At 41.7% G+C, this 14,177-nt stretch overlaps 1 protein-coding gene across 2 annotated transcripts; it reads left to right on the top strand.

Annotated features, from left to right (window-relative positions):
* Positions 1 to 2,366: 2,366 nt before the first annotated feature.
* On the top strand, positions 2,367 to 12,287 carry MED6 (mediator complex subunit 6). Of its 2 annotated transcripts, none has more exons than XM_065685436.1 (8): positions 2,367 to 2,475; positions 6,165 to 6,324; positions 7,335 to 7,426; positions 8,187 to 8,269; positions 8,984 to 9,092; positions 9,554 to 9,669; positions 10,428 to 10,455; positions 11,778 to 12,287. In XM_065685436.1, exons 1-8 carry the CDS (start codon positions 2,454 to 2,456, stop codon positions 11,906 to 11,908), a joined length of 741 nt encoding a protein of 246 aa, XP_065541508.1. In that variant the 5' UTR covers positions 2,367 to 2,453; the 3' UTR covers positions 11,909 to 12,287. The 2 variants fall into 2 exon arrangements, with proteins under 2 accessions (XP_065541508.1, XP_065541509.1); XM_065685437.1 differs by lacking the exon at positions 11,778 to 12,287 and adding an exon at positions 11,134 to 11,202.
* The last annotated feature ends 1,890 nt before the right edge of the window (positions 12,288 to 14,177 follow it).

The raw sequence follows: 14,177 nt of genomic DNA, 5'->3' as shown, positions 1-14,177 counted from the left end.
CTTTGCTACTGAAGAGAAATGGTTTGCACAAAAATAGAGTGAGGCGAGGGATCAGAGATGCTCAAGAAGGGTGGCTGCATTGTCTGTGGCATTTCTGCTCTCTGGGGGGATTCTTTAGGACAGGGGTGTTTAAATATTTGATTTAGAACAGCAACCTAATATAATAATACTATAATATTATTTCCAAATAATATTATTTGGAAGCACTCTGCTGTGGAGAACACTAAAGTGGTATGTCTGGCAAGGGTAGAAACTGCTAACAAGTAGCAGTTAATTAATGAATGGAGATCTGCAGTGTGCATGCGTGTATTATCCATTGGCAAAGTATATTACACAGAATGTTATCTCTGTAACAAAGACAAGCACTCAGAAATGAGAAAATCGGAAAATGAGGCTTAGCTTTGATTTTTAATATAGTTGTGTCATTAAATACTATCAAGTGCCATCTTTTCATAGCTTTCTTCTGTCTTCAGTGTTAAGGATGGACAGTGCTTGCCTGCTCATTACTTTGTTTTCTTCTACTGTTCAAGATTTTTGCTTATTTTTTGCACATCAGGCAAATCCTTTTTTGAAGAGGGGATTATAAGTTTCCTCATGACACTAACCACCCACAGATCATATTTTGCAGAGATTATAATATTTATTTTCATAAGCCACTGGGAGCTAAGGAACCTGTTATCACCCCCCTTTTTGAGATGCAGCGTTGAGGCACAGAGATAACAAAAATCTTATTTTAGGTGCTTAAACTGAGAGAGATTTCAGAGAACCTGACATCTCAGAGTGCAGAGTTATAAAACACACAAAGAATGACCACTTTGCACCAAGGGCTCAGCATATCTGTAAATTGGATCACTGTGTCAGTCTCCAGCAAATGAGGAACTGAAATTACCAGACAACTGTGAAATGTTAGGTTGAAAAATACTTAATTAATATGACTATATCACTGGCAAGAATAGAGTCCAGTCCTCCAATGCAGTATTCTTCTGCCTTAACTTCTTGATCTGGTCACTTTCTGTAACCTTCACAGACCCTTTGCAAAGGCTCAGGTGAGGAGGATGCATAGAGCTACACTAGTGGGACACGGGGGCATTGGGTGCTCTGTACAGTAGACGGGTAGATTGTGGTTGTCAGTCTAGATAAACAGCTCATTAATCTTCAGTGTATGTATATTTTTCATGCACTGAATGTTGTTCTTCATACTATAAATGACTGGTGATACCACTAAAGAGTAAAAATTCCAAGGACCAGACCTCAGGATAGCATTCATGCAGTGTTCTGATGGTGTGATCGCAAACATCCCGTGTTATTCCCACATGGCAATATAAATCAGGGCTACCCCAGCCAACGCAACCAGGATGGGTGTGACGCTCAGTGGGAACCTGCAGCCCATGTCACTTTCATTTTGAAAGTGACTGGCAATTGCCAGAGAGCCATGGTCAGTTGAAGATGATTGTGGAACATCTGCTCCTCTGTTTTTGAACAGACAGCTCAGAATTAGCATTGAAAATGCATTTAGTTTTCATCACTAATGCCATCGTTCTGCTTATGCATCACCTGTGGGTGAGGAGCAGGTCACCTTGCACTTGTAGTGGGAGGCTGGGGCAGCACAACCCTTCACTGCATGCTTATGTTTTCCTACCCAGCAACCGTGGGCAGGGACAAGGGATGTTTTCCAGTCCCATCCCATCCCCATCTCCATCCTCATCCCACCCAATTCCATCCCATTACTCCCAATCCCATGCCACCCTCATTCCATCTCATCACATTCCATCCCGACCCATCCTATCCCATCCCATCGTACTCCATCCCCACCCAAGCCCATCCCATCCTCATCCCGACCGGTCCCATCCCATCCTGTCCTGTCCTGTCCCATCCCATCCCATCTCACTCCATCCCCACCCCACCCAATTCCAACCCATCCTCATCCCCATCCCACCCAATCCTATCCCATCCTCATCCCTGACCCATCCCATCCCGTCCCATCCAGTGCAGCCCAGTCCAGTCTAGTCCCACTCCATCCCCACCCCACCCAATTCCAACCCATCCTCATCCCCATCCCATCCCGTCCTGTCCTGTCCTTCTCTATCCTCATTCCACTCAATCCAATCCCATCCCATCCCATCCCATCCCATCCCATCCCATCCCATCCCATCCCATCCCATCCCATCCCATCCCATTCGATTCCCATGACTATGACTATCCCTATCCCTATCCCTATCCCTATCCCTATCCCTATCCCTATCCCTATCCCTATCCCTATCCCTATCCCTATCCCTATCCCCGCCTTCACCGCGGCTGGCCCACCCAGCTGCCGGAGGCCCCGCCTTCGCCCCGCCCCGCCGGGTATGGTGCCGCTCTAGTCTCTCGTCTCTGTTGCTGGTGCCGCTCTACTCCTCTCCCCATCCTCACCTGCTCCTAGTGCCCGGCGCTGGGCGGAAGTGAGCGGTGCAGACATGGCGGCTGTGGACATCCGAGGTAGGGCCGGGCCGTGTGCGGGCGCTTGGGGCTCCCGGGATGCGGCGCTGCTTGCTGGGCCGGCACCCCCTGCTCCGGCACCCCCGTGTCGAGCCGTGAGCCCTGCTCGGCGGCCGGGGCTGCTCTCCGCCTCTAAGGGGTGTGCTCCCTCCGCGGGCAGAGCGGGCGGGCATGGCTGCCCTGGGGTGGTTGGAGCTTGCTGTGCTATCGGCGTTCGCTCCCACGAGCCTCCCAGTTACAGGACGGCGCGATGTGGTCAGAGGTGTGAGGATAACAGAGCTGCTGCCTTTATTAGTGCTTTGTAGGGCAGCGGGGCTACCGAGTTGTGTGTCTTTGGAAGCTCTGCACAAGGGGTTTAGTAGCTTTGGGAATGTATCTGTAACCCGGTAAGGGATTGGGATCAAAACTTGTCCAAAAAGCAGTTTTGTCGTGGGCTGGGAGGGGATGTGTGTGGAAACAAGCATCCCTTCTGCTATGCTGCTTCCTTTTCAGGTGGAATGAGGAGGTGACATGAGTAAACTGCCAAAAAAGAGTTTAGTTCTGGAGTGTGAAGGGAAGTGGGGAACACTGGCATGTGTGGGGACCTGGACAGGACCAAAGCACTGAGTTAGGGTGGCGATTTTAACTGGGCTTCGGGTGGATGGGGTGAGCAAGGGCAGGTGTTAGGAAAGTCAGAAAGAAGGCTGAAGTAACTGAGAACAAGAAAGTTTGGGTAAGAATTCAGGGATATTAATGGGATGTTTTGAAGAAGGGGTGGTACTTGAATTAAGTATTAAAGAAGGTTTATGCTGTAACAAAATACAGCTTAAATTACTGTGAAGAGTTTGAACTTTGTGGGTTAAAAAGGGGGTTGAGAGGGCATGGCAAAGGAAATTACTGTTCTCTGAAAGGGTGTTTGAATGGGTTCATACTGAGAATCTCTGTCATGGAGTCTCAGGGAATGGCCAAGAGCAGGTATATAGGGAATCTTGTGAGGGTTTAATTTTGATCATGTCATAGAGATTTTCTCATTTTTGATTCAAAGTCTTACAGTCCTGTTTGCTTTTCTGACTGCCTTGTTTGAGACACAGCAAGGGCAGTTGATGGACGAGTGCTGTACTAAGTTATTAGCTGCTGTGAGAACCTTCTGTCTTAATCCAGATAATTTAAGCTCCCTCAAAGTTTCGGGTTTTTTTGCTTGGGTTTTTTTATTGTCTAATATGGTTCAATATATTAAGTATATTTCGAGGCATATTTAAATTCTTATGCTGTAAAACTATTTTACTGTTACTCTCAGTTTATCAAAGCATCATGTTGGGCTATCTAGCTGGCAAGGCCAGGCACAGGACATTGTGTGAATTGCTCTCCTCTTTTTTTTTTTTTTCACCATTGGTTTGCTGGATCATTTCCAAAATTGTCTTGATGTTCACGACAGATTGGCAGTATCATCACAAGCACTTTTGCATCTCTGATGCAGGAGCACCATCCATTCTTTCTTATACCCAAAATAAAGCGAAGTACTCCCTTCTTGGTGGGAAGAACAGGAGTGTCAGGTTCAGGGTTTTGTTCTTCCTCTCCTTTTTTCCAAGAATAGTGTAAGAGAACAATCTTACTTGTTATAAAGGCAATTATATATTCTGGCACTAAGTAGCTATGGGTAATTGAGCCTTTGAGCCCAGCTTTATATTCCGTTTTATAATACACTTAACAGTTTATATGCAGCATTATAGCAATAATAAAATAAAAACAATAAAGCCTGTCTGACATTCCTCTTGAGAAATGCAGTTATTGTTAAACACGCAGGCAAGAAAAGTTTGTATTTGAAATGCAGTGTGAACGTTTATTGTGGCAAGAATGCAAGCACTTCAGATTGTGGGGTTTGTTGGGAAGGAAAGCTTGTCTTATGGTCCTGAAAAGCATTTAGGATAATCAGCACTAACACAATATACGTACTTAATAGTGAATCTCAGTGCTGTGATTCTGAGATTTCGTTTTTTTATAGTGAGGAGAGACAATAGTGTATGTGAAGTAACACGAATGGCTCTAGATTCTCTTTCTGTGAAAGATGCTGGCAGTTCTGAGGTTAACAAGGCAAAAATCATTTGTGTGACCATTTGTGCTGCATTTTCCTTGGTTTGCTAGGCAGCTAGTGTTACTTTATTAACTGTTCCTCAGACAAGCTACTAATAGTGTATGAGCTGGCATTTTTGGAACTGATCCAGTCATCGAGCATGCTGAGTTGTCACAGAAGTAAAAAAAATTCACAGTGAAATGCTAAGTGGGAGTTCTGGGTATGTGTATAATGCTTGAACATATAATGTGTTCCTGCAAGAGGGGAATTTCAGTTCTTTCAGTCATTAATCACTTCTCACCAGTTATGTTTGTTTCCTGCTTTCTTGTGTCTTGGAAATTCTGTTTACTGCTGCAGCAATTGAAAATGGTTGAATTTCAGAGTGTTTTTCAAGGTGATTTGTGGCTCTTCAATGTTAGCAGATTGTTGACTGTGGAAACAATTGCTGATGCTGGTTTCTTTGGTCTGCTCCAGGAACATGATTTTGCTGCAGTATGATAGTAAAATCCAGAGATTTTAATTCACATGTCCCCAAATCTGTAGGAACTTAACTAGCATATAATGCTTTGACCTTTATAGAATATGTTTCATTCAAAAAGCTTGCTTTTTTTTATACAGTTGTTTTTACTCTGTAATTAGATTTCTGTAATACCACTGAGTTATGGAATACGTAATTTGCTGCAGGCAATTTGGCAGATTAATTGTAGTCAGAAATAAATCTCTTGTTCAAGATTACTGGGAAACATCTGCCCAAAGATAGCATCTTTGTCTGTTGTTTTGGGGTTTTTTTGTTTATTATATACTTCACCCACATAAAAAAATAGCATGTTTGAAACGTAACAGTATCAGCTGCTGTCATATCATAGTGATACGTTTTAATAACAGAACACCTTAGAAATGTTGCCAATGCCACTATTTTGTTTCACTCACTAGTTTGCTCATTTACTTTAGCAAAAGAAAACTCTTTGTTTAATTAATAGAGCTCTGCAGTGTTTTACTTATTTTGCAGCTTCCTTTTTTACAGCTTTGAAACTATTTTTTCTCAGAAATAAATTGTTCTAAATATGACCAGGCTCTGGTTGGTCACATTAGGGGGGTAGGCTCACCCTACCCCCCCCCCCCCAGCTGGTTCTAATTCAGCTTAGCAAATTCAACTTGCTTACCAAAGACCTAGCTTTGGAAAGGAACTATGCTTTGGATTGTCTTTTTACTCAGCTAATGCTGTGGTTCATAGAAAAAACTGCGTATAATACTACTGAGTAGATGTGGCATGATACTATTATATGGAGTATCAGAGCTAAATGACTCCCACCAACACAGCATGCACATATGTGCACACAGACCCTCCTCATGTTCTTGAGACATAAAGGTACACCAGCAACTAGTGGTGAAGGAAAGAAAGGTGCAATAAGAGAAAGGTGTGTTTCTGTTGTGTATCTACAGCAGATCTGCAGAAGGTTAAAGGATATCAGTTATTATTTGAGCTCTCTGAAACACATTTTTGATTAGAACTGGTTTGTGTGAGGCTGTGTTGCACCTCCTTCCCCTGCTGTAATCAATAACTGGTAGCAATATACTCCTGAAGGTATTTGTAGTGCTTCTGGTTGCTTTTTTACTCAGTGTATATTTCTCGTCTCAGATAATCTCTTGGGAATTTCCTGGGTTGACAGCTCCTGGATTCCAATATTAAACAATGGGAGTGTGTTAGACTATTTCTCAGAGCGAAGTAACCCATTCTATGACCGAACATGTAACAATGAAGTTGTCAAAATGCAGCGGATGACCTTGGAACATTTGAAGTAAGTTGTCATTCAGAACTGCTTCCTGTACAGCATCCTTTGTCCCTCTATCCAGAGACTTTGGTGGTTGAATGGAAACATGCTGGGAACCTCTTCTGTTCTGTGCTTTTTAGTCCTACCACTTGCTTGGAAGCCCAGCTTTTTTTGTGTTTGGATGTCTTCTACTTCCTCATATGCCATTTGAAGGAGGTGTTAAGCATGAAGCAATTTATGCGTGTTCTGAGATTCCAGTAAATCCCCTTTTAGATGTTTGAATTAGAAAAGCTGTCCTCTCTCATCCTTCCAGCTCAACAGAACCTGAGTAGCATTAATACAGTTAAATGTTTTTCTACGGTGAATAGGGTTTATGTTAGGGGATACTCTGAATTCAGAAATAGTTTGTGTTTCTATATCCTGCTGGCTATGTGCCATACTTAATTTCCTTCAAAGAGCTAGCTTTTTAGTATGGATAACAAAAGTAGTGAGTGTTGTAAATAAACTGATCACAGATGGTTGTGTAATGAGATTACAGCATACACAAGTTAACTTTCTTTGCAGTTCCCCATCTGCTACACTGAGCACAAGTGAGATGTTTGAGAACTATTTAAAGACTCCACAGTATGTTAGGGAGTGTGCAAACTGAGCTGAAAGTTCGTTGGTAAAGTCATTTGTGCTCACATGTGGTTGTAGAGGTGTTTTCACATCAGACACACATGTTCACATCATACGCTGGTCTTTTGTGTTTAAATGACATCTTTGTGATGACAGATTGTTAACTTTCTTGCTATTTATTTGTTTGCTAACATGTTCTGCTTAGGTATTGTGTTAAGCTGTATTGACTCTTTTTGTATTTGCAAGCTAGGTTTTGATAGCTACCTCAAAATTCTAAGCCTTTATTTACTACACATTATATAGAGTTGCTTCTAGAGCATCAGAACTTCATCCCTTTACCGCCAGGCCCTTTGGTAGCTCTTCACATTCTACAGATTTTGCTTTGAGGAAGCTAGTTATTCTGGCTGCTTCTTTTTCAGCCAGATGGTTGGAGTGGAGTACATCCTTCTTCATGCTCAAGAGCCCATTCTCTTCATTATCCGAAAGCAGCAAAGGCAGTCTCCTACACAAGGTAAGGTCATAATTCCAGTCACTGTTGAGAAGGCTGATCAGTTAGTTGCTTTTGTCTGTTCCTTACTGGTGTTTAACCACTGCTGTCTCTATCTTAAATCTGAATAAAAGGGTATGAGGATTTCTGGTGGAGTGGAGATACTTTGTCTGGCAGAGTGACCACTAGTGCACTTATAGCAGGGATTGCCACCTTGTGGTGAAATATGAAGAGTGCAATGAGAAATTGGTGCCTTGTGGTGTGTTTTGCCATGGGAAATGGTTAATGTCATTCACACCATATCGTATTTATCTGCTAGGCTATGCAAAAGCTTTCATTTTAATTATCTGAATATAAGGCTAACTATATCTTTGTGTGGGGCTGATTAGCTTAATTCAGTTTTAGCTAATCATCTGCAGAGGCTAGTATGTGATTTATGATTCTTCAAAACATAGTATCATTAGGCTGGGAGAGGGATCATTCATGCTTCTGTGTGTGTCATATCACTTTCTTATTCTGCACTGTTTCCACCTTTAACTGTGGGTTGGTTATACTGCTAAGTAGGTTCTTACAGTAGAAGAGGGTTCCCCCCCCCCCCTTATCAGCCTGTGGCTAAGGTACAAATAAAGCACCTTGAAGGAAAAGGTTAAGAATAGAAAATTTGGTCATGAATATTTTGATTTCTGCTGTTAAAACTGAAATTCAGCAACAAATACCCTATCTTCAGCCACAGCTTTTAAATTGTTCCTGTCTCTTATTTTTTTTCATTTTTTCCTCCCCACAGTTATTCCACTGGCTGACTACTATATTATTGCTGGAGTGATTTATCAGGCACCTGACTTAGGGTCTGTCATTAACTCCAGAGTTGTAAGTGTTCTGTGCATTTGATGGATACTGGTTTGTACCTGCTTTTACTTCTGGGTGTTCCTCAGGCTGTTTAAATCCTTCCTTTGGTGTTTTGAGGAAAGATCTTGCGTAGTACACAGTAACATAAAACAACCCCACCAGTGAATATGGTGTACATCCCACCTGGGAATGAAAGATCCTGCCAGTGTGCAGTATGGTCCAGAAATTAGGATATACTGTTTAAGGATGAAGGATCAGAATTAACTGAAGCTACACAACTAGCAGACCAGCATAAGGTCTGAATAATCAAAAGAAAAATTACATCACAAATGCATGTGAAATAGTAATTAAATACATAGTGAAGCTTGCTTTGGAATGTCACTGTTAAGGGAATGTAGTATTTCTCTTTATGTGAGGCTTATGTTTATAAGTCGATGTGGTATTTCTGTTTAAATTGGGCACTTGTGTTTGTTTTGATTTTTTTTCTTTTTTTTTCTTCTAGTAAGCAACTGCTTTTGTAAGTTTTTCCTCTTGTCAGTTCAGAAAAGCACTTCAGAAAATCTCTTGTAAGAAGAGCCTATTGAAGAGATTACATTCTTGGTCTAAAAGTCCCAAGTTCCCTTCCCAGAACAAAAATAAATACAGAATACTAATTTTTAAATCTGTTCTTTCAAAGTTTTATACTGTATTTTTTCCTTAAACTCTGAACACTGCCTTATGTTCTTGTTCTGAAAGCTCACTGCTGTGCATGGAATTCAGTCTGCTTTTGAAGAAGCCATGTCCTACTGTCGCTATCACCCATCCAAGGGCTACTGGTGGCATTTCAAAGACCAAGAAGAACGAGGTATGAATCCTAGTTGTTCCTGTGTACTTTGGTAGGGGAAGGTAATGTAGGAAACCTTGAGGCAATGCAAAGTGATGGTGTAGAGATAAGGTTAAGTGTCTGTCTGACAGGTAAGTTAGTGCTGTCTGACAGGTAAGTTAGTGCTCCCTGTCAGGAATCTTGCTCTTCTGTGCTGGTGGGGATGAACATCGAGGCATGGGTGGGAGATGAAAATTGTGAGCTGTGTGTCAACAAAGTGGGGAAATCTTCAACCCACTGGAGACCAGAGTACATCTTCAGAAGCCAGACCAGTTTGTTAGGAAGTAAGAATTGTCTTTAATGTGTCTTCCACAAAAAAAAATAACTGATGTCAAAGGGAAAATGTAGGTGAATTTTAGAGGAGGGATGAATACCAGCTTGTCATACAACAAAGTGGACAGAACTTCTAATACAGCTTTCTCCTACATTTCTGTGACTTGCAGAAAAAGCTAAACCAAAAGCCAAGAAGAAAGAAGAGCCAAGTTCTATTTTCCAAAGGCAACGGGTAGACGCTTTGCTTTTAGACCTAAGACAAAAGTTTCCACCCAAATTTGTTCAGGTATGATGCTTACAAGCCATAGGATTTCTGTAACTTAGAATGTAAGGCAGTCAGAAGCACTTGAACAGCTGAAACTGAATGGGAATTCTGTGTGCTTTCTGCAATGGTAGCATGGGTTAGATAATAAATTTGAAATGGAAGGCTCTGACTGGAGTCTAGGATTCCCCTATGTCATTGCAGGAGTCATTTAAGACCTTGGCAAAGCTGTGAGGGTGAGTTTTCTTATACAAATTCCTTACCTAATCACAGAGGGTCTGTTCCTGTCAGCTGTCGGGTTTTGCTACTGCTTCCAGTTTCCTGCTTTGTGAGCTAAATCAAGCCACCACAGCTATTTTGGTTTAGCTACTCTGTTGTTTTTGAGGCTTATTAATTAGTGTGGAAATTCTTGGCATTCTGTGAAATTGTAATTACCTCTGATCATCTCTATTAACCATTTGTTCCACCAGGTCTTCTGCTTGGGATGAACAGAAATGATGTTTACAGCAACTCACAAAACTGTTTACTCCTCAGATGTGGGAAAGATTGTCTGTGTAGTTTTTGCTTTAGTGCTTTTCAGTTTTCAGAGCAGAAACCGGATGTTATAAAATGTTAATTGGATTTTGTTTAAAGTGTATTTAGTGATTCATTGTACCATCAACTGTTATGTATAAGAGTGTATTTACTTGGTATACATTCCTAAATGAATAGTAGGCAGGCTTAAGAACTACTGCCTTAGTCCTGCTAATGTGTTGTTTTATTTTTTTCTTCCTCCCCCACAGCAAAAACTTGGAGAAAAGCCTATCCCAGGTAAAACTCTAATATTCTCACAAGATTTAAAAAATAGGCTCTATATAGCGATGTCTTCCAGTTGCCATATAAGCTCCTTGCTGCTGCTAAGCTGCTTAGGAATCCTGGCATTCCTAAATAGAAAATTTTCATTGACAAAAAAGTGTATTCTACTCTCGCCCTTTCTGTCTATAAAACTGTATTGCCTGAAGGTCCAAATACAGGAAATGGTCTTTGAAAGCAGAAGGAGGGAAAATGAGGGAACAGTTTAGTCAGTCCAGCATCTTAGTGATTTTTGAATGGTGCTATAAGCTCGAGAAAGCATGTGAAGGCTTTGAATTACAATCATAGAATAGTTAGGGTTGGAAAGGACCTCAAAATCATCTAGTTCCAACCCCCCCGCCATGGACAGGGACACCTCACAGTAAACCATCCCACACAAGGCTTCATCCAACCTGGCCTTGAACACTGCCAGGGATGGAGCATTCACAACCTCCCTGGGCAATCCATTCTCACCGTAACAGGAAAGAATTTCCTCCTTATGTCCAATCTAAACTTCCCCTGTTTAAGTTTTAACCCATTATCCCTTGTCCTGTCACTGCAGTCCCTGATGAAGAGTCCCTCCCCAGCATCCCTATAGGCCCCCTTCAGGTACTGGAAGGCTGCTATGAGGTCTCCACGCAGCCTTCTCTTCTCCAGGCTGAACAGCCCCAACTTTCTCAGCCTATCTTCATATGGGAGGTGCTCCAGTCCCCTGATCATCCTCGTGGCCCTCCTCTGGACTTGTTCCAACAGTTCCATGTCCTTTTTATGCTGAGGACACCAGAACTGCACACAATACTCCAGGTGAGGTTTCACAAGAGCAGAGTAGAAGGGCAGGATCACCTCCTTCGACCTGCTGGTCACGCTCCTTTTGATGCAGCCCAGGATACGGTTGGCTTTCTGGGCTGCGAGCACACACTGCTGGCTCATGTTCATTTTCTCATCGACCAACACCCCTAAGTCCTTCTCTGCAGGGCCGCTCTGAATCTCTTCTCTGCCCAACCTGTAGCTGTGCCTGGGATTGCTCCGACCCAGGTGTAGGACCTTGCACTTGTCATGGTTGAACTTCATAAGGTTGGAGTTGATCATAAGCAACCTCAGAACAGGAAAACTATGAACTGCATCTCTTCAGTCTGTTCTGCTTTTTTACCAGTATTGGTATGAATTTAATCTTTGGTTATTCTTAAACCTTTGAAGTTAATTTTGGCTCTTTGACATCAACTGTATTTTCAAAGTACTCTGAGTCATGTTTTAGGAATAAAAATTGGAGGTTTAACTTTCTTTTGCTGTTACTTCTTAAGTGGATCAAATCAAGAAGGAACCAGAACCAGCCCCTGAAGCTGTCAAGCAAGAGGAAAAAGAAACTGTAAAGAATGCTCAGCAGAGTGCTGGTGCTAAAGGACCACCGGAAAAACGGATGAGACTCCAGTGAAGGTAGAAGTTGTTGCACATCTGGTTTGGTACCTGGAAAACAGGATATTCTTGCTCCCCTTTCTTTATATTTAAGCCCTTCCAGTGAGACTGATGATTCAGGGCCTGAAGTCCCTGTAACATCTTTTTCTATGGAACCCTGCCACTCAGATGTTAATGTCAGATTGTGAGTTGCCTCAAAGAAGGTGATTTCAGTCTCTTCATCGGATTTTTGAATGTTGGCTTCTGAGAATGGTTTTTACATGGACATGTTTTGCAGCTTCCTGAAATCTTCACAGACTCTTGTATCCCTTGTGTCTTGGTTTCCTGTGTAAAAAGAAAAATCTTTTATATATATTAAGAAAAGAATTCTTGGCAAATAAAAATGCTGGTTGCTGGAATGCCTTGCTTAAATGCTTACTTTTTTAGTAACAAATGCGCCGTATGTGCTAGCAGCATTTTTTTTGATTTTGGTATATATTCTGTGCTATTCTGAGGGAAAAAAGTTCAACTAAAGGATTTAGGCTGCCTGCTATAAATTGCTGTGCCTTTAGTGTGCTTGGAATACAGACAAAAGATTTGATAACTGGAGGCTCAAATCCATGTAATTTGATGTCAGACTGCCCTCAGTCTCTAAGTGTTCCTGGCCACTCCTTTCACTTAATAGCTAAGCTGGTCTTCTATTGTAAAAGCTAATACTCTGTGAGAGATATTTATGATGACATAAAACAGGCTAAAATGTCTTGCTGTTGCACATTCAGTGACATTGTTTATATTTCTTTTTCCAGTGTAACTCAAATATGTTATGTCTGTTCCTCTGTACTTCTAGCACTTTCTTGCTGCATCTGCTCTGTGCATGCTGCATCTGATCACCGTGATTAGTCATCTGCTTTTTAGACCTGAGGAGGTAGGGCAGTTGAAGAGAAACGTCACTGAGAGCTATACATTTTGCTGTTTTAGCATGTGGCCTACACAAACCAAAAAGGATGGGCTTCTGGTCTGATCCCGTTTGAGCTGAAGTGCCAACATCTAAGCTACTGAGAGGATAGAAGATGGTTTCCATGCATGAAACAATGCATTTGAATGCGATAAGCCTCTTCTGTGGAAAGATCTTTTCCTGAGAGAATGATACAGTGATAAAAGTCATAAGGGATGTTACCAATGGTCAGTTTCTTAGTAGGTGTACTTCAGTGCTGAAGGTTTGCCATATGAGGGGATGAGGGACTGAAATATCTTCTCTTCTGTTACTTGCTAACAAGATAGTCCAAATAATTTTATCAGCTAAGTAAGCTTTGATATTAACTGAAGCGTCATGTCAGATGTTACTGTTAAACTCCAAATAATTTACTGTCAAAAAGCTATTAAGCAGCTATCTTGTAGTCAGTAATGTTTTTCAGTGTATGAGGTACTAAGCCTCTCTGGTATTTATATACTGTCTCTTGGTTTGGAGCCTGAGTTCTGAAGTCCAAAGTCCTTCAAAGGACCTTCAGTATTTGTAAATCTTACAGATAAAAGGGAAATAAGCAAGCAGTTCTGCAATTTGTCCTGTGTGTCACTTTCCTTTGCATAAAGGAGATTTGGTTTTGGTTGCACAAGAGAGCTATCTCTGCTTTTTGCTCTTACGTAATAACAATTCAGACTTCAAAAGGGCTTTTCTTGGCTTAAATCACAGGGTAGCAGGAGCTAAAAATTACCTAGAACTCTAAAAGATATCTTCTCCTGAGAGCCTGAAAGTGCATATAAATGTGTATACACGTGAACAGGTAAGTATACAGGTGTACATATACACATACAAGCAAAAGTCCAGCCAGATTGTAGGAAGAGCAGCAGTCTGGCTACCTCAGCTCATTGTCTTCAAGTTTTCACTGAGTAAGGTCTGACCAGCCTGTGTGGTTTTCTTGGCTGTTCTTCTTTGCTGCTCTCCCCACATACTTTATACTTTTATAATCTTTCCCTAGCAAAGAAAGTTAGATGCTGTCTGGACAGTCAGTATGTGTTGTTTGCCAGAGCAAAGTTAGAGGGTATAGGTAATGGGAGTGACAAGGAGAAGGGGGAGACATTAGTTTTATTTTGAGACATGGAGGTTCCCTGTGAGAAAAACGGTGAAGATGTATTATGCAAATATATTGTGCCTTCACTGAACCAACAGATGGCTTCTGAGCAAAAAGCCAGTGTGATACACTCCTTTCCTTTTTTTGATATTTTTTTCAATGTCAAAGCAAATGCTGAGTAGGCATTCAAGATTCAAGTCAGTTTGGAGTTGTTTTATTTTCTTTTCTTGGAGAGGAAGG

This window comes from Lathamus discolor, chromosome 6 (assembly GCF_037157495.1).
Source record: "Lathamus discolor isolate bLatDis1 chromosome 6, bLatDis1.hap1, whole genome shotgun sequence".
Lineage (NCBI taxonomy): Eukaryota > Metazoa > Chordata > Aves > Psittaciformes > Psittacidae > Lathamus > Lathamus discolor.
The sequence above is the reverse complement of the archived record's forward strand: the minus strand, read 5'-3'. Positions and strand labels throughout refer to the sequence as shown.

Coding starts and splice junctions, on each gene's coding strand:
- MED6 (XM_065685436.1), top strand. CDS start 2,454: ATGGCGGCTGTGGACATCCGAG. Junction 6,325..7,334: donor ATGACCTTGGAACATTTGAA/GTAAGTTGTCAT, acceptor CTTCTTTTTCAG/CCAGATGGTTGGAGTGGAGT. Junction 9,670..10,427: donor TTCCACCCAAATTTGTTCAG/GTATGATGCTTA, acceptor CCTCCCCCACAG/CAAAAACTTGGAGAAAAGCC.